At 41.2% G+C, this 23,697-nt stretch overlaps 1 protein-coding gene across 2 annotated transcripts in view; it reads right to left on the reverse strand.

Moving 5' to 3' along the window:
• fat3a (FAT atypical cadherin 3a) overlaps nucleotides 1-23,697 on the reverse strand; it is a 132,700-nt gene that overhangs the window by 103,300 nt on the left and 5,703 nt on the right. For both annotated transcript variants that reach the window (XM_085371094.1, XM_085371093.1), the window contains exons 2-3: nucleotides 9,225-9,548; nucleotides 5,558-5,619 (exon numbers count right to left, since the gene is read on the reverse strand). In XM_085371094.1, coding sequence (XP_085227220.1) covers nucleotides 5,558-5,619; nucleotides 9,225-9,548 — 386 coding nt within the window. The remainder of the gene's footprint in view (nucleotides 1-5,557; nucleotides 5,620-9,224; nucleotides 9,549-23,697) is intronic.

Consider the following 23,697-nt stretch of genomic DNA (forward strand, 5'->3'; position numbering starts at 1 on the left):
TAAAAAGTTAGGCGCACGGTAGACTGGTGGGTAATAAGCGAATGAATAATGCAGAAAACAGAGATTTGAGACGGGAAACTGTTCTTGAAGTACAGAGAGAGAGAGAGCTGTGCATGAAGTGTGATTTTTATCGTGGTGGAGGCAAAACAGCAGTGATTCCATTACGACATTTATCAAATATGAAGCGTAGTTTGCTGCTTCTTTTGCTGCTCGCTCGGTGAATTTTGGTTGGAGAGAGACAAAACCTCCAGCTCAGAATCAACGCAAAAAGACGTAAACACTGCGTAAACACATCAGAATCGGTGAGCCCTGACGGTGTGTCCGTCAAAATTTGGTCTAGAGCCCTGTCATGGTATGGCAATTGCTCTGTGCATGCAAAATCTAATCTGTTGTGTCTGGTGCGGTCTGCCATGAAGGTGACTGGGAGGACTGAAGATCTTTCCCACCCCTGCATTTACAACCAGTCGGTAATCAGACAGGCCCAGCGGGTTCTGTCAGATGCATTACATGTCCTTCATATGAGCTCTTGCCTTACAGCAGAGGATAGTCCCAAAATACAGGCTGAATTGCCTTAAGAATTCATTTGTTCTAACATCAATCAAGCTTTTAAATTACAGGTTTTAAAGTTGTTAATTTTTTTTAATATAACGATAATGCAATTTGTGGCAGCACGGTCGCACAGAGATTAGTTGCCTCACAACAAGAAGGTCCTCCCTTTGGTGTCAATTCCACCATCAGCCCGGTGTCATTCAGTGTGGAGTTTGGATGTTCTCCCTGCATTTGCGTGAGTTCTCTCCAGGTACTCTGGCTTTCTCCTACAGTCCAAGGATTCTCTACGACACCGTGTGTCCACAGGTCACCCGTCAAACTGTCGCTCTCCTGCAAAACTTCATCACCCACCCACCCTACAGTTCGGACTTCGCACCCAGTGACTACCATCTGTTCCCAAAGTTGAAAGAACATTTGTTCAGAAGGCAATTCTGCAGCAGTGAGCAGGCATGACATGGGCATTGTAAAACTGCCACAGCCTCTACAAAAATTCATCAACTGAAATGGCGATTATGTAGACAAATAGATAAGTCTTCAAGCTTTAAAATTATGTAAATATTATGGGAAATAAACAGTTTTTTGTATTTCTAAAAAAATTGGGGCTCTTACTTTTGGGATTGGCCTCGTACTTTCAGCTCTCTCTTTACCACTACAGACCAGTATAGCATCTGCATCACTCCAGCCACAGCCTCAATCAGTCTGTTGATTTCCTGCTCCCCTCTCCCCTCACTTGTAAACAAGACCCCGAGATACTTAAATTCCTCCACTTGGGGCAGCAACTCATCCCTTACCTGGAGTGGGCACTCTACCCTTTTCCAGCTAAAGACCTTGGCCTCAGACTTAGAGGTGCTTATTCTCATTCCCACCGCGTCACACTCAGCTATGAACCACTTCAGTGCAAGCTGGAGTCCAACACCCACTGGAAACAAGTCTGACTTATTGCCATCAATGCAAATCTAGCTCTTGGTTAAATAAGATCCGAATGCCCCACAGCAACAGGCCAGAGACCCCATACTCCACAGGCACCTCCCAAATAATGTTCTGAGGTAGAAAGCCTTCTCCAAGTCCACAAAACACAGGTAGACTGGTTGGGCAAGCTCCCACACACCCTCAGATATCCTCAAGCTGGTAAAAAGCTGGTCCAGTGTTCTGTAACCAGGACAAAAAACACATTTTTCCTCCTGTATCCAAGGTTCAACTAACAGACGGACTATCCTTTCCAGCCCCTGGTAAGGCTTTCCTGGGAAGACTGAGGAGTGTGACCTCGCCATAGTTGGAGCACACTCGCCGGTCCTCTTCCTTAAAGATGGGAACCACCAAACCGGTCTGCCAATATAGTGTACAGGGTTCATACGCCTTTTTTAGGGTCAAATTCAAGCACTTTTAAAGCACTTTCAAGGTCCCTTTTCAAGCTTTTCCAGCACATGCCCCCCCCCAAAAGAAAGAATGCATGTTTCAATTTGCATCCCCTCAGTAAGACCATGTGAAAATTAGGACAAATCATCCTAGGTGAACTTAAACACCTTTGCTCAGCTTTTGTTAAGAAATAGAAAAACAAACCACACAAAAATACTGCAAAAGGAAACGTCGCCTTATATACATAATGTATAAACTCAAAATGCACATTTCACTTAAAAATTAAGATGTGACAATGTGAACAAATCAACTTGTTAGAGATATTCTTCTCCTGTTGAACCCCCCCCACAAAAAAAAGAAATAAATAAGTCTTCTCGTCAGAAATTGATGCTTCCTTCCTGTGTGACAAAAAATAGGAGACAGATTAGGGCTGGGCGATATGACCCAAAATTCATATCTCGATATTTTTTAGCTGGATGGCGATATAAGATATATATCTCGATTTTTTTTTTTAAGCCATAAAGTAAGAACAAAAAGAGAGTTCTTAGTCAAAGCTGTGTCCCAGATGTCACACAGGCACTTTTATTAACATACAGCACAGATGTACATGAAAAATTACTCAAAATTAAATTATGAGCATTCATTAAATAATCATGCTCCATAAATAAAAGAAAACAAGGTTGTTTTTGTGCTAAACAAAGAGCTCACAATTGTGCAGTCAAAATATAAACTAAAAGACGCTGAGCGTAATAACAAAGACAGATTTCACAGCTGCTCTGTTCCCAAGTTTTGCTGTGTGACTGACAGCCTGGAGTTTGAAATCCGCTTCATAACCACGTCTCTTACAGGTGCCATTTATGGTCCTTATACACACACAGTACGGTAATATTACGTTGATGCACAGTACGTATCACTCCGCGAAGCTCCTCGGTAGCCGTAATGCGCCGACAATCTATCAAGCGGTGCAGCTCCGTAGCTGACCAAAGTCGTACTCAAACATTTTGACAGATTGCTGAGCGGCGTGTACCACATAAAATCGGTTCGCGGCCATCAAGCACAACCAGAATTCATACATAAGGCGCGCTATCAACTTTTGAGAGAATGAAAGGATTTTAGGGTTAGCGCTGTTAGCTCGTTAGCGCGGTTAGCTCGTTAGCACGTTGACGCCGTCCAGCCCCACGCATGGGGCGATGCGCAGTAACTCGTTAACGGAGATTTGCCGTGTCCGTCTTGTCGCTGCCTGCACGTGAAGCGATGGGGGAGGAGGGGGAGTTGTCTTCAGTGAAGGCGAGGCGGAGTAACGTTGCGTAGAGACAAAAGTGGACGAAAGAGAGGCAAACTTGCGGCTCCACAACTATAATTATAACGTAACATAGACTATATCGATATAAAGGATATTGTCACATCTTATATCTCGTATAAAAATATATCGATATGTTTTAAAAACTCGATATATCGCCCAGCTCTAAGACAGATGTTTGTTTTAAGTTAATTCCCAATAAAACTGTTCTATTGCTAACTACATTGCTGTCTGTATTATTGTTGAAGTCCTAAACGTCACCTTTAAACATCATGTACAGTCAGACAGGCATGGAGAGCAGCACTGACTGGGAGGCTTTGAACAGATCACATAGTTCAATTCAACATATAAGACTTTAAGAATGCACAAGTATCTACTTAAAATCTATTGAATTTATCATCTGTGATATTATTATGTACAATTCCAATGTATTTTGTTCATCTCCCTTAAATAAACAGGCAGCCTTACAGTATGAAATATTCATATACAAATGCACATATAAATGTGTGTACTGTCTCAGTGGCTGATAGTGCCCCACAGGCCTCGGTGTGAGCTTGAAGACATTCATAATGTTTAAGTAGTTTAATGTGTCGGTGCTGACGATAAACACATTTTGAATGAAAGCCGGGGAACTTTGGTAGCACAGAAACAAGAGGCTATTCTTTGTGACCATATGGATCAGTCATATTACCATTATTTCAAATACTCCAAAAACCTGGGGTCCAGGATATAATTGGCTGTTTTTGACTACTTTTGATTTGGCCTCTATATTTCACCTTTAAAAACTTTTATCTTGCCAATCTGTTATTTTCTCATTTTGACATACTGTATCAGCACAATTTATCTAAATTCAGACAAAATTTAAAATACAAGTAGAAAGTGATATTTTTGCCTGTAAAAACCACAAGCATGTTTAACGAATCATTTTCATGACTTGAAATGCAAATAGAAATTGTACATTTTTAAAAAATATGCACAAGTTTTGCAAACAACAAAGTTATATGGTACTATTTACCTAAAAATGCAGCCAAGGCTCAGACGTTTTTTATATAACCATTTCAAACTATTTACAGAAAAATCAGGTGTTCTGCGTCAAATAAGAAGGCACAAAAACTATTTATGGAACTCCAAAAAATAGTTTGTGTCCACTATAACACAGATGAGAACAGCACAGGGATAAACCTGCAGGTTCTGACAGCAGCTGTGTCACTCAGGGTTTACACTGCAATCTGCTTTTGGTGGCTTTTTTGCAGCATCTGTCACATTCACTAGTAGAACTGACACACTCACAAGCAAAGCGTGTTTGCTAGCGCTCTCCTTAGAAAATGCCGTTTTTACCGTTGTTTAAAGCTTTCACTTGAGTAAATTAACTCATATCACTGCTAAGTAATGTTAGCAAAGTTCACAGCATATTCCATAATAGCGCTGCCATAAGGCATCACACTCAGTGCATCAATCATTTCTCCAGAGAGTTTGATAGTTAGCAAAATAATAATCATATTTTTTTTTTTTTAAATAGCATGTGTAACGTACACGTGCTGGAAAATTATTTACTAGCACTCACCTATCATGCGACTGGAGAGCGCAAACTCCGCCATTGTTGTTTTCCATCAAACACTCATTAAAACAGCAACCTACAGGTATGTTAGCGCACTCATCCCCGACTGTCCGAGGGAGGGGCGGGGTCATATATTGAAACAGACAGAGGGGCAAGGCAGCCCAGGCGGGGAAATTTTGCCTCTACATTTTGCGACTCATTTTATTTCTCTACCTGATAAGAAAATTATTCAATCAGATAGCTATTTATTGTGAATGAAATACAGTTACACTTTCAAGCACTTTTAAGCACCACATCTGAAATTCAAGCACTTTTCAAACCTTGAAAAGACAACATTAAAATTCAAGCATTTTCAAGGATTTCAAGCACCCGTACGTACCCTGAGTGTATCAACAGAGATTTTCATGTGACATTGTAGAGACATGTCAATTAAGAAAACTCTACAACTCTTAGAGCCTTTCATCGCCTCAGTTGAAATTGGCACTAACTTCTAGGCAGTCTGACGGTCTTGTTCCATGGCCTCACTAAACTCTTCCCAAAACCAAATTTTTGCTTCAGCCACTGCTCAAGCTGTGTTCCACTTGGCCTGCTGGCACCCATTGGCTGATTTTGAATTCCTGCAGGCTAATCAAGTCCGACGGACACTTTTTTTCAGCCTGATGGCTCCCTGTCCACCATCGGCTTTGGGGGTTACCACCCTAACTGGCACCAACCACCTTGGAGCCTTGCACCTTGCAGGTGCTGAACATTTTTCATTCATCTCTAAATCTCTAAAGCTACAAATCTTTCCTTACCTCTAAAATATGCTCTGTTTGTTGTTCACGATCCAGTTTCCTGGAGGTTGTGGTGATCAGACCTGAGAAATAAACAGTAGACAACAATTAAACTATCAAACAAGAATTTAGGAAATGTGAAATCTGTTTGCTGATAATTCACTGGAGATAACTTAAAAATTAGTGCTGAGATTTGCCACGTTAATGCAGTTATGCCGTTAACGTCACTTTATACATTTTGGGTCAACTCTAAAGGGTGGTATGCCTGGTGGTATTCCAGGCTTATGTGGATCGTCAAAACAAATTATAGCAGAAGACAGGTCTTCTTCATGCCTACATTATGATACCTGGGTTATCTTCTAGCCCTGATTCCTTCTGTATCAAAACAACTCTCTAATATAGTCATATGCTGTGTCCAAATTCAGGGGTAGCATTTGTAGGCCACAATTTTGGGCAATTATGTCACAGTGACGCGACGAAAGCTTTCCAAATTTGAAGAGTCCTCCAAATGTGGCAACAAATGCGTCCTACTTTTCCCCAGATTTGAAGGTTGAGTTGCGTGTATCCTTGGTAGCCTACCATATCCCATGATTCATTGCGGGTCACACAGGAGGATTTTTCTTATAACAATCGCGGACGAAGACGGAGGTAATGCGGGAGAGGAATACACTTTTAGAGTCAATTTTGATTTTTCCGAATTAACCTTTTGGTGATATGTTTGAAGTAAATAACAAAAACAATAAAACAAGAATATTTATAATACATCAACAAAAATCAGGACTGGGATCCTCCTGGTTAAAAAAACGGTCCAGGACTGGGACACTCAGGTTAATCCTACAGTACAAGGACAAGGGTCTGGTCTGGTTAAGGAAAAGGTGGAGAACAACATAAACAGTTTTTGTAGAAAGGTATGATTTCATTCATTTGAAGAGATTAAAGCATTATTCTGATTATTAAGCTTAAGTAAAATATACAAATAAGTTGTGAAAAGACTTAAATTTTATACACTTTATCTGTGTAACTAAGCTTTTTTGTGAACTCAAAAATAACAATGTTTTCAGCTTTGTGACATTTTTACAGCCTATCTATGCACACAAATAAGTTACAGGATCAAATGAATAATAGAAAATAAATAGAAATAGAAAAAGTTCTTCTATAAGTTTCAAAGAGATTTAGTTTACACATTTTATATGAAACAGTAAATGTGCACAATCATTCAGGCACTGAAATTATCCATGAAACTAGTAATTCCTAAATGCGTGTAGATTAAAGGAAATTATTTTACCTGCATATGATTGTCTCTGATGAGCTTAAGGTACAAAACATGCCGGCGATGACAAAGTTTTTCTAGCTCCAAGAGAACTAAAAATGTACAAAAAATGGAGCGACATTTCTGGGTCCATTTTAAAGTTTTCACACCGTGGTGCTGGCGACCGGAAAAACATGGAAGTAAGGGCGGACTTGAACGAAGGCTAGATCAGTCAATTCAAACTGTCGGCCAGCTTTGACTTGTTTTGGCTTATGCTTTGGTCTTTCCTCTCATTAGCATTACTACGTCTGTAATGGCTATATTTTTCAGTGATCTGTCTATGATATATCTACATGGCAATACAATGACTAATACTTTTAATTATTTTAAAAACTATGAAGAACTTAACTTAAAACTATGAAGAAGTGGACCAAGCACTTGGGACAAATTACAATCCTGCCTTGACTGCACAGACTGGAGTGTTTTTGAAGCTGCAACTTCCGATTTGAATGAACATACTGACATCATACATAAGTTTTTGTGCAGACTTGTGTGGGCAGACTAAGACCTTTTGCAAATGCAATAATAACAAACCATGGTTCACTCCAATTCTGAAGAAGCTGCGCCAAGAAGGACCAAGGAGGAGACCTACAGCAGCAGGGGCTGGGCCCTGTACAAGTAGGCCAGAAATGAGCTGAGCAAGAAGATCAGGGTAAAAGGAACTGAAGGGAGAAGCTTAAAAACAACTTCTTAGCCAGCAACCCTACACCAGTTTTCAGAGGCCTGCAGCACATCCCCAGCTACAGGAGTGCATCCCAGCACCCTGAAGAGAAGCCGAATGGCTAACAACCTTAACACCTTCTACTGCAGATTTGAAAGACAATCATTCATACCTCCCACCGGCTCACCCTCACCTAATGCCTACACAAAAAAACTACTTGCAGCCCTCATCCCCCTCCCCTCTGACCCCCGACCTGCATTAAAGATCCTTGAGGACGATGTGTGTCTGCTCTTCCAGAGACAGAAGACTAGAAAAGCTCCAGGACCTGATAGTGTGTTTCCCTCCTATCTGAAAGTCTGTGCCAACCAACTGGCCTCCATCTTTAAGAGATCTCTGGAGCTGTGTGAAGTCCCCTCCTGCTTCAAATGCTCCACTGTCATCTTGATCTCAAAGAAGTCCACCAAAGGATTAAATGACTACAAGCAAGCAGCAGGTGAGCACTGAAAAAGCATCACATCCCACTAAGACCATCAGCACCGGCCTCCCCCAGGGGTATGTTTTTTCCTCACTGCTCTTCTCCCTCTACACTAATGGATGCTCCTCAGGAGAATAATCTGTGAAACTCTTTAAGTTCATGGATGACAGGTACATCCATGAATCCACTGTCTGGTCCAGAACATGCTTACACATAACTGGTTAACAGTCAGGATGATATTTTCTGAGCCAAGGGAGTCCGAACAGAATGTCCCAAACTTAGACAGAATAGAATAAATAGAATAGATAAATAGAATCAGTAGGATAATATTAATAATCAAGTATAGGCAGGGAGGCGTCTTCTCTGTTTTATTCCAGGAAAGGAGCAGATACGGGCGAGGTCAGATGTGAACGGAGAGAGGAGAAGATTCACAGGGAGACAGAGGGACCGCCATGCCGCTTCCGGAAGTAGTCATAATAATACTTGTTATTGTAAAACTGTATAGCCCAATCTGAAGGTCATCCTTCATGTGAGGCAGGTGGCTGATTTCACACCGAGGTCCAGCGCTGTAAACTTGTAATTTCAATTGTTGAAGCCAATTACATATTTTAAACCATAGACATTCTCCTGTACTTCCTTAAGAAAAAACTGAACATGTCATACCTGGAGCTCACCCTGCTCAAGACAGTGGAGATGATGGTGGACTTTGAGAGACCTACTACTAATTGGTTTTGCCTCATGGGGATGTTTTTATTTCCACATTATTACCCCCAGTTTTGGGGGTCTATTATCCAATTACATGAATTTCAGTATACTTCTACTCAATTGTAACCGTTGTTGTTAGGATTAAATTACTTGGATGTCTTGATGCATGCTCAATTATCCAGCTAAGTAAATCCCTAAAGGTTGATTCTGTTCATCTGGACATAGCGTTTTGAGTGGGAGAAACATTTTGTCGCAGTAATTGGTTACTGCTTTGTAATTTAGTGGTAATAACTTAGAAATTACCATATTATTAGGTTCTTGTTTCTGCCTTGTTACCCTGCTATTATCACTTTATTACCAAGCTGTAAGTGTTACTGCTACTTGTTATGCACAGCAGACAAAAGAAAGATAATTCATTAGTGAAAAAAATAACCTATAACCTAAACCTATAATTACAACTCCTGGTTTCTAATTAAATTTGCTTATGTTAACATATAGCACTACCTTTTTGATGAAAGATGCACACATGCTTTCTCACCAGTGCGGGTATTGACGGTGAAGAAATTCTGTGGGTTTCCACTAATAATGCGGTAGTTGAGCCTCTCAGCAGTAGTGGAGAGTGTGGCATCAGGATCTTGAGCCTCGATCTGGATTACAGAAACATCACGTGGAGAATTCTCAGGCACTGAGGTTCGGTACAGAGGTTCAGAAGTCAACGGGGCGTTGTCATTAACATCCTCCACCTGGATAAATACGTCAATACTGGTGAACTGAGGAACCACACCGTGGTCGGTGGCATAAACTGTTAGCCAATAGGAGTCCTTGCTCTCTCGGTCCAACATATCAGTGGTGTAGATCACGCCTAATAGGGGAAAAGACAAAAAGAACAAGAGCAAGAGCTTACTACAAAAGTATCAAAAAAAGAAATGCCACCTATTCAAGTAATGCCAAAGCTGTTTTACACTGTAGCTGTACAACTGGCTAGTTCTATTTTAAACAAGAATAGAAATTTCAGTGAATCATTTCCATTTTGTAGTTCAGCAGGTAGAGAAGGTCATTTAATAATCCGAAGATTGGTGGCTCAATGTTAGCCCCAGTCTGCATGCCAAAAATCCTTGGGCAAGAGGACAACCCCAAGTTGCTCTGATACATCCATCAGAGTAATACAATCCATGTTTCCATGTCTCTGTATTTATGTTAGACATAGACTTTATTTAATCCCACACTGGGGAAATTCACTTGTTACAGCAGCGCAAGGGACAACAAGAAAAGGTGAATTAGAGATGCATTAGAAAACAATAAAAAATAAATAAGAAAAATAGCCTGGAAATAAAAAAAAACGGAAAATGCTATACTATGGACACATGGGTTACTATATACATTAAAATACACAAAGATTTTCCTTTTAATATATACATAAAGTACAGTGAGAATGATCATAATATGAATGTATTTATAAACAGTATTTATCCTATAGGTCTGTATAGCCTGACTGACTCAATCAGGTCGATCCCCGGGCTCTCTGTCCTGGTCGTTGTGTCCTTGGGCAAGACACTTTACCCTACTTGCGTACTGGTGTTGGCCAGAGGGGCCGATGGTGCGATATGGCAGCCTCGCTTCTGTCAGTCTGCCCCAGGGCAGCTGTGGCTACAACTGTAGCTTGCCTCCACCAGTGTATGAATGTGAGAGTGAATGAATAATGGTATTGTAAAGCGCTTTGGGTGCCTTGAAAAGCGCTATATAAATCCAATCCATTATTATTATATCAGCAAATAGGCTACCTATTCCAGAGCCCACAGTTTTTAGTGGTGATCCACTCAAGTTTAATCATTGGAAGTCATCCTTCCAAGCTCTAATTGAAAAGAAAAACATTCCAAGCTCAGAGAAAATATTCTTCCTTCAGAAATCTGTTGGAGGAGTGGCTAGAGAGGCATTAGACGGTTATTTTCTGATTGGTTCAGATACTGCATATGATGCTGCATGGGAACTGCTCAATGAGCGATACAGCCAGCCTTTTATGATTGCCAAAAGCCTGCCGAGACAAATTACATGCCTGGCCAAAAACAGCGTGAAGAGAGAGCGCTGACGTAAGGAAATTTGTGGACTTTTTACACAGTTGTGAATGTGCCATGGCTCACAATGAGAGTCTACGTATTCTTGATGATGGCATTGAAAATCAAAAACTGACAGCCAAGTTGCCTGACTGGTTAAGCAACAGATGGAACCAAAAAGCCACGCAGTATCAGCTAGAGCAGGGGTGGGCAACTCCAGGCCTCGAGGGCCGGTGTCCCTGCAGGTTTTAGATATGTCCTTCAACCAACACAGTTGATTTAAATGGCTAAATTAGCTCCTGCAGTTCTCCAGAGGCCTGGTAACGAACTAATCATGTGGTTCAGGTGTGTTGACCCAAGGTGAGATCAAGGTCAAAATGATAATGAGAATGGTGAGCAAAGATCCCAGAACCACACGGGGGGACCTGGTGAATGACCTGCAGAGAGCTGGGACCAAAGTAACAAAGGTCACCATCAGTAACACACTACAACTGCAGGGAATCAAATCCCGCAGTGCCAGACGTGTTCCGCTGCTGAAGCCAGTGCATGTCCAGGCCCGTCTGAAGTTTGCCAGAGAGCACATGGATGATACAGCAGAGGATTGGGAGAATGTCATGTGGTCAGATGAAACCAAAGTAGAACTCTTTGGTATAAACTCAACTCGTCGTGTTTGGAGGAAGAAGAATACTGAGTTGCATCCCAAGAACACCGTACCTACTGTGAAGCATGGGGGTGGAAACATCATGCTATGGGGCTGTTTTTCTGCCAAGGGGACAGGACGACTGATCCGTGTTAAGGACAGAATGAATGGGGCCATGTATCGTGAGATTTTGAGCCAAAACCTCCTTCCATCAGTGAGAACTTTGAAGATGAAACGAGGCTGGGTCTTCCAACATGACAATGATCCAAAACACACCGCCCGGGCAACAAAGGAGTGGCTCCGTAAGAAGCATTTGAAAGTCCTGGAGTGGCCTAGCCAGTCTCCAGACCTCAACCCCATAGAAAATCTGTGGCGGGAGTTGAAAGTCCGTGTTGCTCGGCGACAGCCCCAAAACATCACTGCTCTCGAGAAGATCTGCATGGAGGAATGGGCCAAAATACCAGCTACTGTGTGTGCAAACCTGGTAAAGACCTATAGTAAACCTTTGACCTCTGTTATTGCCAACAAAGGTTATGTTACAAAGTATTGAGTTGTATTTTTGTTATTGACCAAATACTTATTTTCCACCCTGATTTACGAATAAATTCTTTACAAATCCTACCATGTGGATTCATGGATTTTTTTTTTCACATTCTGTCTCTCACAGTTGAAGTGTACCTCTGGTGCAAATTACTGACCTCTGTCATCATTTTAGGTGGGGGAACTTGCACAATCGGTGGCTGACTAAATACTTTTTTTGCCCCACTGTATTCCCCACCATGGTGTATACCACCCTCAAAAGCCAGAGAAACTGCGAGTGGTCTTCGATTGCTCGGCAAGATTTCAAGATATATCATTGAATGACCACCTTCTTACAGGGCCAGAGCTCACAAACACCTTGGTGGGAGTTCTTTGTAGATTTCGAAAGGGCCCAGTCGCTATTATGTGTGATGTGGAATGAATGTTCCATCAATTCCATGTAAAGTCTGAAGACCAAGACTACTTGAGGTTCTTATGGTGGGAGAATGGTGATCTCGAGTCTCTGCCATCAGTTTTTTGGATGAAAGTCCATTTGTTTAGAGCAGCTTCCTCACCTGGCTGTGCCAATTTTGGACTTAAACATCTAGCCACAGAAGGTCAGGATCGATTTAGCCAAAGCACTGTCAAGTTCATCTGAAGAAATTTTTATGTTGATGATGGACTGGTGAGTGTAAGGTCTGATGCTGAGGCAATCGAGCTGATTAAGGAAGCGAGAGAGTTCTGCAGTGCAGGCAAGCTTAGACTACACAAGTTCATTCCCAACAGCAAGAAGGTATTGGAGTCAATACCAAAGGAACAGTGTGCTGACATTGTCAAAGAGCTGGACATAGATTTAGGGGAGCCGCTCCTAGAAAGAGCACTGGGTGTGCAATGGTGCGTATCCTCTGATGACTTTCAGTTCAGAGTAACTGTCAAGAAACACTCAACTCAACCAATGGTATCATGTGCAATCCGAAGACAATCCGGCGGACCATGCTTCGGGAGGGTTATCGGCAGATCAGCTCGTTGCTTCAAATTGGTTCACTGGCCCAGACTTTCTGTGGGAAAAGGAGCTACCCACCAGAGATGCTCAGGTGGGAGAGGTTAGTGACAATGATCCAGAACTTCGAAGGGCTCAGATGTTCAACACCAGGTGCAAGGTTAAATAGAACATTGTTGGACCGCCTGACTAAGTTTTCTGACTGGAAAAGAGCTGTTAAGGCTATTGCTTGTCTTAAACGTCATGCTAAGCAAGTCAAGGGTCTTGGTCCCAAACTCAATGGAAGTACAAGTGTTGAGGAAAGACAACAAGCTGAACTTTTCATAATCAGATTGGTCCAAAGAGAAGCATTCAGCAGTGAAATCAAGAATTTACAGCAATGCAAGGACGTAAAATCCAAAGACAAAGCAAACTAGCTATGCAAATTAAGTCAATTTTTGGATGAGCAGGGTGTGCTGAGATTAGGCGGCCGCTTAACAAAAAGTGATCTTCATCCACGTGTTAAACATCCTGCCATTCTGCCAAAAACAAGTCACGTGTCTTCTTTATTGATCAAGCATTATCATGAGAAAGTACAGCATCAAGGAAGAGGTATGACTGTAAATGAATTGCGATCTAATGGGATATGGGTCATTGGATGCAGCAGTGCAGTTGCCTCACATATCTTTAAGTGTGTCACATGCAGGAAGTATAGAAGGAACACACAAGATCCAAAAATGGCAGATTTGCCAGAGGACAGAATGGAAATTACCCCTCCATTCACATATTGTGGCATGGATTGCTTTGGACTGTTCTATGTGAAGGATGCAAGAAAGGAACTGAAGAAGTATGGTCTTCTCTTCACTTGTATGTGTTGCAGAGCTGTACATCTCGAAATACTTGATGTGTCACGGTTCTGGGTCAGTTTGACCCAGTATTTTGAGTTGTCATGTTTTGGTTTGATTTTGTATTTTGTATTATATTCTGATTCTTGTTCTTCCTTGACTATTATTAGAATTCTATGTTTCAGTTTAGTTAAGGGTTTAGTTCTTAGGTTTTGTTTTGGTGTCCTCGTTTTTCCTGCAGGTGTAGTTTAGAGTCTTGTCTGCGTCTTTGTGTTGTTATTGTCACGGTCCTGGGTCTGTGACCCAGTGTTTTGAGTTTCTTGTGCCTCTGAGTTTTTTGTATTATGTTCTTAGTTCTCTTTGTTGTCCCAGCTTATTCTTTAGTGTAGTGTCTTAGTTTGGTTTTCTTGTATTCTGTTTAGTTCTCTGAGTATTTAGTAGCTGCCCTCTGTGTCTCTTTGTTGTTGGTGTTGTCTGTGTTCTTAGTTGCTCTGTCTCCCCTAGTCTAGTTCGCGTCTCTGTGTCATACTTCCTGTTTTACATTGAAGGTCCGTGTCTTATGTGAATGTTTTCAGTTTACGCTTCCTTGTCTTGTCAGTTCTTATTTCCCCCAGCTGTGCTCTCCTTCTGTGTCTCATTCCCCTCGTTGCTTCCCAGTGTATTTAAACCCTGTGTTTCTCTGAGTCTGTGTCGCGTCGTCCCTCATGCTGTGTGGATCTCCCTGTGAGTTTTAGCTCATTGTTTCCCAGTTTAGCTTAGTTTACTTTGTATGCTCGTTTTTCTGTGACCAGCAAATAAAGCTGTGATTTTGAGTTCATCCCCTGAGTCTGAGTCCTGCACTTTGAGTCCTCATCTCCTGCCTGCCACACAGCATTTCATGACAGTTATTTCCTTTTTTACTTTGAAGGTTCATGTCCATGTGTGATGTCAGCGTGTTCAGTTTTACTTCTCCCCTGACTTTTTATCTGATCTAGTCCTCAGTTCAGAAAAAAAAGTTATATAGTGGGTTATTTTAACATCAATATATAAGGCTCAACCGCAGTGGAGGGGTGGTGCAGTGGGTTCAGAGGCACTGGTAGGGGAGTCTGCTTGACGCAGCTGTGGGTAGATATTTAATCATGCCTCTGCTGTCTCTAAAAACAGTAGCATGTTGGGAGAAGGAGAGTACTGAGCTGGATGTATGAAAACAGAGCAGAGGAGCAGTGAGTTTTAAGCTGTGTTATTTTCAGCCAAAGTGTGTGAATAAAATAGAATTTGCACTTATCCAAGCGTCTCCAGTGTCAAGTTGGGTAAGTCAGTAATATTAATCCCGGATCGTAAATGATCGCATTCTATTTTAACAAACTCTGGAACTGTCCTGATATATGTCTTAGGAAATGGACATTTAACAGTACTCCCTAAAAACACTATTTTTGAGTGATCATATTTAGATAATGTTTAATTTTTTGAATTACAGTAACAGCACTTTAGCCAGCCTGACAAAGAGTTAGAGCCCCATTAAGCCAAGCAGTCCTTAAGCTTTACCTAGTAATGACTTGATGAATATTCAAATCCATCGCACACGTGTCATAAAGTGGCGCAAATTTCATAACTGCTGAAATTTACTTAAGGTTTTCTCTCATAACGACCTTTCTACATTCAACAACTTAAGCAATTTCTTTCAATTTATTACTAAATCCTATTCCTCCAAAAATGCTCAAAGAGCAGTTCAGAATATTTTGCTACCACTGAAATTAAAAGAACTGTGCTGTAGCAGTTTGAATGTGTGGCATAGCCTTCAGCTTTCAAGGCCCTCTTCAGTAGAACCAGTTCCCAGTTTGAATTTGAAAGACAGACATCGTCTCCACTTTTTAGATTAGGCTTAAGCGGATAACATTTCAGGGGGCTGGGTTTGTGACCCAGCATTTTGAGTTTATTTTGTACTTTTGATTTCTTATCAGGGCTCTACAGTGTGACCAATTGAGTTGCAAATGTGACCTAATTTCTCAATGGTGCAACTAAAAAAAAATCCTAGGTTGCACCAGTGCGACCAGCCGTTTGAGTAAAAAAAAATTTTTTAAAAAGTGCCCGCAAGTCTGAAAGTCCGTGTGCTCAACAACAAACAAACATACATTATGCCCAAATCGTGGTCTAAACCAATCAGAGATAGTCAGGGGTGGGACCTCTTTAATTGGCTGTGTTCCAGATATTCCCGTTGGCCTACATGTATGTGCGTTTGATAGTCCAGACGGATAGATAGAGGTGAGTAGTAGGGTGGGTTTCAATAATCGATATTCCGATTAACCCTCTCAGGCTCAAATTAAACTTTTTGTTGCTAATGCACAACCAAGTCCTGCAGTGGTACTTCTGAGTAAAAAAAAAACCTCATAAAATATGTATGTGGAGTAATTAGGTTGTTAGTTTTTAACTGTTGCAAACTGTTAAAACTGATTTTAGCTTGAATAACGCAATATTGATTCATTAAATCCTGAATCAATTGTTAAATATAAATGCATTTTGCCAGTAATGCCAGGAGGTCACCAACCTATTTCAACAACCACCAAACAGCTAAAACAGTAAATGAGAGCAAGTAAACAGATTCCAGATAAATGTAAACACAAAGTGTGGACCTGACGCATCAGTGAGTCGACAGCACACAGATTTTGAGCTACAGGTTTTGTCCCTCTCAGACCAAAATGCACTTCAAGAACAGTTTCCCCATCTTAAATCTCTGTTTTCTGCATTATTCATTTGCTTATTACACACCAGTCTACCATTGTGTACAGCGCTGTCGGTCGCTAAAGCCTCATTTCTGCTGTTCAATACTGAAGAAATATAAACATTTTACAATGATGCCAAATTACAAAACGCTTAGCCATGTCTCTAATAAAGTCTCTGTAACATTACTCTGCTTCACTTCTGCAGCATCGGGTAATGTTCTTATGTTGATTCATGGTTTTGTTACGTTTTTGTTCTACTGCAGAATATTTTTATATCTTCTCTTTGAACAAGATAGAAATTTAGGAGTAACATGGCCTTACAAACCCAACAGTGAGATCTTAAGAGATCCAGCCTACGGCTCTTCAATGGAGTGTCACAGGGTCCCCAGGAAAAAAAATTGTAAATGTAAAATAATAAAATAAATATTCTTCTGTAGCAATAACAAAGCATAACATAAATTATTCAGTAGCAATTACACAAGAATATCCAGTAATGTCCCTGCCTACAATTAAACACATTCACTTACCTAAAATTGGGGGCATCTGCTGTGGCAAATGGGTTCAAGCCAGTGTTGCCAACTTAGCGACTTTGTCGCTATATTTAGCGAGTTTTCAGACCCCTTAGCGACTTTTTTTTAGAAAAAAAGTCGCTAAAAAAAGACGTGAAAGCGCGTATCGCTTTTACTCTCAACAAGCAGTGGGTGCTGTAACGCAGTCAGTTCTTCTTTTACTCGTATGCTGTTTTGTGGATCACAAGGTTTAAAACTACTTATAAACACACACACAAAGTAACTCCACCAGAGTGCCTATTTCAGGTCACTTTTGCCGGTCCAAGCCCGGGTAAAGGAGCAGGGTTGGAATTGTGACATTAAAAAAAAAACAATAATTGCTAAAATAAATTTAATTTGTAGTTCTAAATAAACTCTAAATGCATTTAGGACGTTTTTTACTCACTTTATGTCTCTTCCACGATGTTATTTCTCTCTCCAACAACATACCGTATTTTCACGACCATAAGGCGCACTTAAAAGTCTTAGATTTTCTTCAAAAAGTGCGGCGCGCCCTATAGCGCGGTGCGCCCTATGTGTTGTAAGGAGGACGTAGTAGAGAACACCATGAGAACGTTAAAGGGTGAAGTGTGGGCGTTGATCGTATATACCGGGACAATCGCACATACTTGTATAAAAGAACAGGTATGTGCGTTATGCAGGACATCGTTGTTTTAACAACCCTGAAAATGGCAAAGAGACACGCTTACGAAGCACAGTTTAAACTGAAGGCCATCAGCTACGCGGAGGAACATGGAAATCGAGCAGCGGCGAGAGAATTTAAGATTAACGAATCGATGGTTCGCAAATGGAGGAAGCTGGAAAACAAGCTCCGGCAGGTCAAGAAAACGCAGCTGAGTTTCCGCGGACATAAGGCGAGGTGGCCCGAGTTGGAGGAAAGACTCGAGCGGTGGATCATCGAGCAAAGAGCGAGCGGGAGAAGCGTTTCGACGGTCACCATTCGGCTAAAAGCAGTTTCACTAGCTGAAGAGATGAACATTGAACATTTCCAAGGAGGTCCGTCTTGGTGCTTTCGTTTTATGAAACGGTGCCATTTTTCCATCCGGACCAGGACTACGGTAGCGCAGCAACTTCCAGCGGATTATAAGGAAAAGCTGGCCATCTTCCGCTCCTACTGCAGCAAACACATCGGCGACAAAAACATCCAGCCCAGCCACATCACAAACATGGACGAGGTCCCGCTCACTTTTGACATCCCGGTGAGTCACACTGTGGAGAAGAAGGGGACCAGCACGGTAGCGATACGCACAACGGGGCACGAAAAATCTTCTTTTACTGTTGTGCTTGGCTGCCATGCTAATGGACAGAAACTGCCGCCTATGGTGATTTTTAAGCGAAAGACTTTGCCTAAAGAGAAGTTTCCAGCAGAAATCATCATTAAGGCAAATGAAAAGGGCTGGATGGATGAGGAAATGATGAAAGACTGGCTGAGGGAGGTGTATGTAAGGAGACCAGGTGGTTTTTTCCCACGCAGTTTCACTAAGTGTGGAAGGCAGCGCCGGGCGAGTTACGCCACAATTTGCCAATGGATTGTAGATGCTTGGGCTAACATGTCTGCTGGCACTGTTGTTCGAGCTTTCGCAAAAGCCGGCATCGTTTCCGAGGAGCCGCACGGCACGGAAAGTGACTCTGACAGTGAAGACAGTGAACCTGGCATGTTTGATGGAGATTTAGCGCAGCTGTTCAATTCAGACACAGAGGATGAGGACTTCGATGGGTTTGATTGATGATAAAAATGTGAGTACCAAACTTTGTTTTGCTCCTGCTTTATTTTTAAATATGCACACTTGTATGCTTGTGTGTTGTTGATGATGACGATTACCGGCAATAGAAATGTGAGTAAGGTACCGAATTCAGGTTTGCTCCCGCTTTATTGTTAAATACGCATACGGTACTTGTATGCGCCCTATGGTCCATAAGGCGCTTATGTGTGTGTTAAATACAGTAAGGGCACACATAACTGAGACTGCGCCTTTTAGCACAGTGCGCCTTATGGTCGTGAAAATACGGTAGGTTACAATTAGATTAGCATGACCAATTATGCAAATTAGGCAATGACGTCATTTAGCGACTTCTAGCGACTTCTAGGACAACCAATAGCGATTTTCCTTACTGAGGAGTTGGCAACACTGGTTCAAAGCTTTTACCACAAACTTAGTCACTGCTTGGTGACATTCGTCTATCCTGGCCTGAAAAGAGACGCTACCGGTAGACTGCAGCGAGAACTGCCAGCATCTGAGCCAGACTCTGTGTGTCTCTCTTATCATGGTCACCTAAATGCACAGTAATGGCAGGTTTAGTAATAAGGCAGATTGCGCTAACATAATATGCACTGTTAGTTGATTATTTACCTGCCGCATTAACGGGAGAGGACGTGCAAACGTTACCGCTGCTGCTGGGTTGAGATTCACGAGTCCGGAGCGGAATTAAAAACATGACATTCATTTAAGGTGATCACGTGTTTTGTGAGCAAATGCTTTTGCATATTCGTAGTGTTTCCTCCCTTAAATTAAGTATCTACTTTGCAAGTATTGCAAGTTGCCCTGTTGTCATCCGTTCTCGTAAACTTTTGAGCGTTTGAGCCGCTTACGCGCCGTGTTTCCTGCCAGGTAAATGACGCTCCGCAACGTGGTGACGTCATTCGGGGCGACTGGAATCGATAAGGGAATCGTTTGCAAAAATGTCAAACAATTCCAAGGAATTGAAACAGTGGGAACCGGTTCTCAACAAGAACCGGTTTTCGATACCCATCCCTACCCCTCTCCCTACTTCCTTTAAGCGGCAGGCAGCAGTAAACAGGTCATCAGAGGAGGCCGAGATGATGATTAAGTTTATTATTCCCTACAATATTGCCAAAAAGTGCACTTTAAGCACAAGCACTTTTTTCAGTAACTTATCTTTCTTGTAGAAAGGTGCTCCAAATAAAGAACTTTGTGTTGACAAGATTGTTAGTTAATCATTTGCAAATTAATATTGTCTGTATGGGCAGCAACTTTCCCCTCAAAAGAGTGCACATGTAAAACTGTGATGTTAAGTGATGCGGTTGAAAGATTTGGGTGCACCTAACTTTTGTGCTGGTGCACCTAAGAAAAAAAAGTTAGGCACACCAGTGCAAAAAGTTAGTCTAGAGCCCTGCTTATGTTATATTGGAAACATGTTAAGTTCTTGTGTTGTCATTATTAGTTAGGATTTAGCTGAGTTTTAGTTTATATTTCACCTATGTCTCCATGTTTATGAGTCTTTTCGTGTTTGTCATGTGTCATCTCCTCATCTATGTAGGGTCCCCTTGTGTCTTTCTCATCTGTGTCCCTCGCCCTCTCTCACTCCCTCTCTCTATCTCTTTTGTCAAGCTTGCGTCTCCCAATTCAAGTCTCTTCATGTTTCTTGTTTTATTTTGAAAGTTTTGTTTCCATGTTTGCTGTGGGTTTTTTTTGTTTGTTTGTTTGTTTTTGTTTTTTTGCCTGTCCCGTTTGGATCTTTAGCCATTAGAATTGTTGTCTGAAAGCCAAGAAAGATGCCAAGCGGATTTACTTTACCAAGTGGATCATCGTAGCCTTGTCATATTCGTCCATTTGATTGACCTTTATTATAATTATGTATTTATTTGATTTGATTTTTGGTTGTTACAGACGGGACAGACATGACTAGGGGATAGGACAGGGAGAAAGAATGAAAGAAAGAGAGGGAGAGAAAGAAAAATACAGGGGAGAAGAGATAGTGAGAAAGGGGGTAAGAAAAAAAACAGAAGAGAAAACAAAGAAAAAAGAGCAAATTAGGCTTTCTTGTCAGAGGTAATTTTTCCAAAACAAAAAAGATTTTTTTAAAAGCGGACGGCTGCACTGTCCACAACAGGAGATTGACGCATATTGCATCTGTGAGAAAAACAATATAATAAGGCAGAAACTAGTGATTTATAATGGAAAACTGCTCTTGAAACAGACTTGGAAATGCAGTTTTATCGCAATTTCTTTTTTTTTGGAAGCAAAGCAGCAAAGGTAAGACAGAATTCATGATAATGTCTTTCAAAAGTGAAGCATAATTTAGGTCTTCTTTTGCTGTTGGTTCAGCAATTTTAGTTGGAGCGTGATGAAACTAGCAGGTTTAAAATCTGTGAGATCTGTGCTTTCAGCAGAGGCATTGTTTTCCGTGTACATGCCGTCAGGTGAATGGGGAAGTCTGCACTTACCAAACCATATGTCTATATTTAAATAACAGACCTAGAGGTGCAGCCTGTGAAACCAGATGGGGGGCACTGGGGTTCAACAGGTTCAGGGTGTTGTGTTGTGAAGCGCTGAACAGAGTGGATGGAAGAATGGCAAGGAGAGCTTATTGGTTTTCAGGATGTTTGTGTAAATGTGAATGTGTGCAAGAAAGGAAAGACATCTGATCTTAAGCTTACAACAGACACCAGTAGATCAAGTATATCTATATTAATACATATATTAAGAGCAAGCTATGGTTTCCTCTCCATACCCCATCACCTTATTATTATACTAAGAAACAGAAAAGAAAAAAAGAGACAACAGACTCTAGTTATTTAGCACAAATATAGAGTGCTAAATAACTACTTATAACAGTAAAGGATGACGGTTTTATGCGCAGAGGACAGTCCAAGGACAGAACTATCAGTTTAACTTGCTTTTGGTTGATTTCTGTTTTTATGTTTTAGTTTTTCTGTGAAGCACTTTGTGATTTTTGTCTTGAAAGGTGCTATACAAATACAATTTTACTTACTTGCTTTTACTTTAATATTTAATACTTCATATAAAGCCTTTGTTAGCAATGACAGCTTCAAAATGCCTCCTGAGTAGAAAAAAGTGAGTTGCATGCATTGCTCAGGTCTGAAAAACAGCTCCACACCATGATATTCCCACCTCCAGACTTCACTGTTGGCATGGTATTTTTAGGGTGACATTTGACCACTAAACATAATGTGTGTTATGGCATTCAAAGAGTTCGGTTTGGTCTCATCTGACCAGACTATATTCTGCTGTTGTTCAGCAACCTTTAAACACACTCCAACATGCTTTTGTCAGCAATGGAGTCTTGTGTTGTGAGCACGCATACAGGTCATGGTAGTGGACTTATTGTTTTCTTTGAAACAATTGTGCCTGCTGATTCCAGGTCTTTCTTTTTTTTGACAACTTTATTTATAATTTTCCAGTTTAACAAAAATACAGAAAAATATAACTGGAGTTGCGATTACAAACATTGCCATTGTGAAACAGGTTGCGCAAACCACAGTTTTGCGCACAGTGGCAAACCAGTTGGATGCAGGAAAATGTATAATCTATGCACACAAACAAGAAATACTACCATGTGGACAGGGTAGAAAACAAAAATAAAATAAAATAAATAAATAAATAAAAGGGGGGGGGGGGCTGCATTGTGTGCAGTTCTTGTTGGCTTGTTACAGAGAGTAGGTGGCTTTAAAGAAGAAGAAAAAAACCCCACAGATAAAAAGCAGTATTACATCATACTTCAGTAAATGACAACTTCTCCACATATTCAATAAAGGATGACCAGGATTTGTAGTATTTACTTTGAGACCCTCTCAAACTGTATCTCAAATGCTTTATCTGCAAGCACTTCATTACTTCTCTCACACAATGAACAAACACTGGTGGACCTGAATCCTTCCATTTAAGAAGAATTAGCGTGCGTTCCAGGAGAGTTGAGAAAGATTAAAATAAACAATACAATCAATAGACATTATACACAATGTAAAAGATCAAATGTAAATAATGTAAAGAATATAAAATATGTAGATCAACAAAAGGCTTGTTTGAGCAGAAAAGTTTTTAACTGCTTTTTAAAAGAATCCACAGAGCAACTAAGGTGTGTTGCTTATGAAATCCATGAAGTGCTACAGAGAAAATTACATTTTATTTATGTAATTAACACATTTTGAACTCTTAAAGAAATCTAACAAAAGGAAAGATGCTGAACTAAAATGATCCATGTAGCAAACAAAAACTGTTGTGAGCCGCCACCCTCATATCGCCTTTGGGCTTTTGGAGCCTTGACCTGACTTTTAAAAAAATAATTGGAAAAAAAGTACTATGCTGCCACTGGGGTGGCTGTAGCTCAGGTGGCAGGGCAGGTCAGCCACTAATCAGAAGGTCGGTGGTTTGATCCCAGGCTGCCTCCTGGCTGCATGCCAAATATCCTTGGGCAAGATACTAACCCCATGGTTGCCTACTGGTGGTGGTCGGAGGGCCCGGTGGCGCCAGTGTCCGGCAGCCTCGCCTCTGTCAGTGCGCCCCACGGCAGCTGTGGCTACAATGTAGCTTGCCATCGCCAGTGTGTGAATGGGTGAATGACTGAATGTAGTGTGAAGCGCTTTGGGATCCTTAGGGACTAGAAAAAGCGCTATACAAATGCAGGCCATTTACCATTTACCAAATGCAGATAGATAGTAATTCCATGTTATGGTGTAGATTGTTTCTGTGATGGTCACAGTAGGTATTGTCTATAATGCTACATTTACTTCCTTCATTTAGTACCCTTCAGAGGATACTTAACATAGTCTTGGTAGTTGGCCACTTAGCCAGATTAGCCATGATTCTATCGCTAGGTCAGTTCCTCTCACACTCACTACAGTCAACACATCTGTTGCTCTTGGGGCTTGGTACCCAATATTGAAAGACCGGGATGATGATATCGCCCCCTGACCTGACATCCTGGCTCTCCCTTTGTGTTGTACCTC

This window comes from Diplotaxodon limnothrissa, linkage group LG14 (genome assembly GCF_057381915.1).
Source record: "Diplotaxodon limnothrissa isolate DT_005_m linkage group LG14, D_limnothrissa_male_GT1.1, whole genome shotgun sequence".
Taxonomy (NCBI): Eukaryota; Metazoa; Chordata; class Actinopteri; order Cichliformes; family Cichlidae; genus Diplotaxodon; species Diplotaxodon limnothrissa.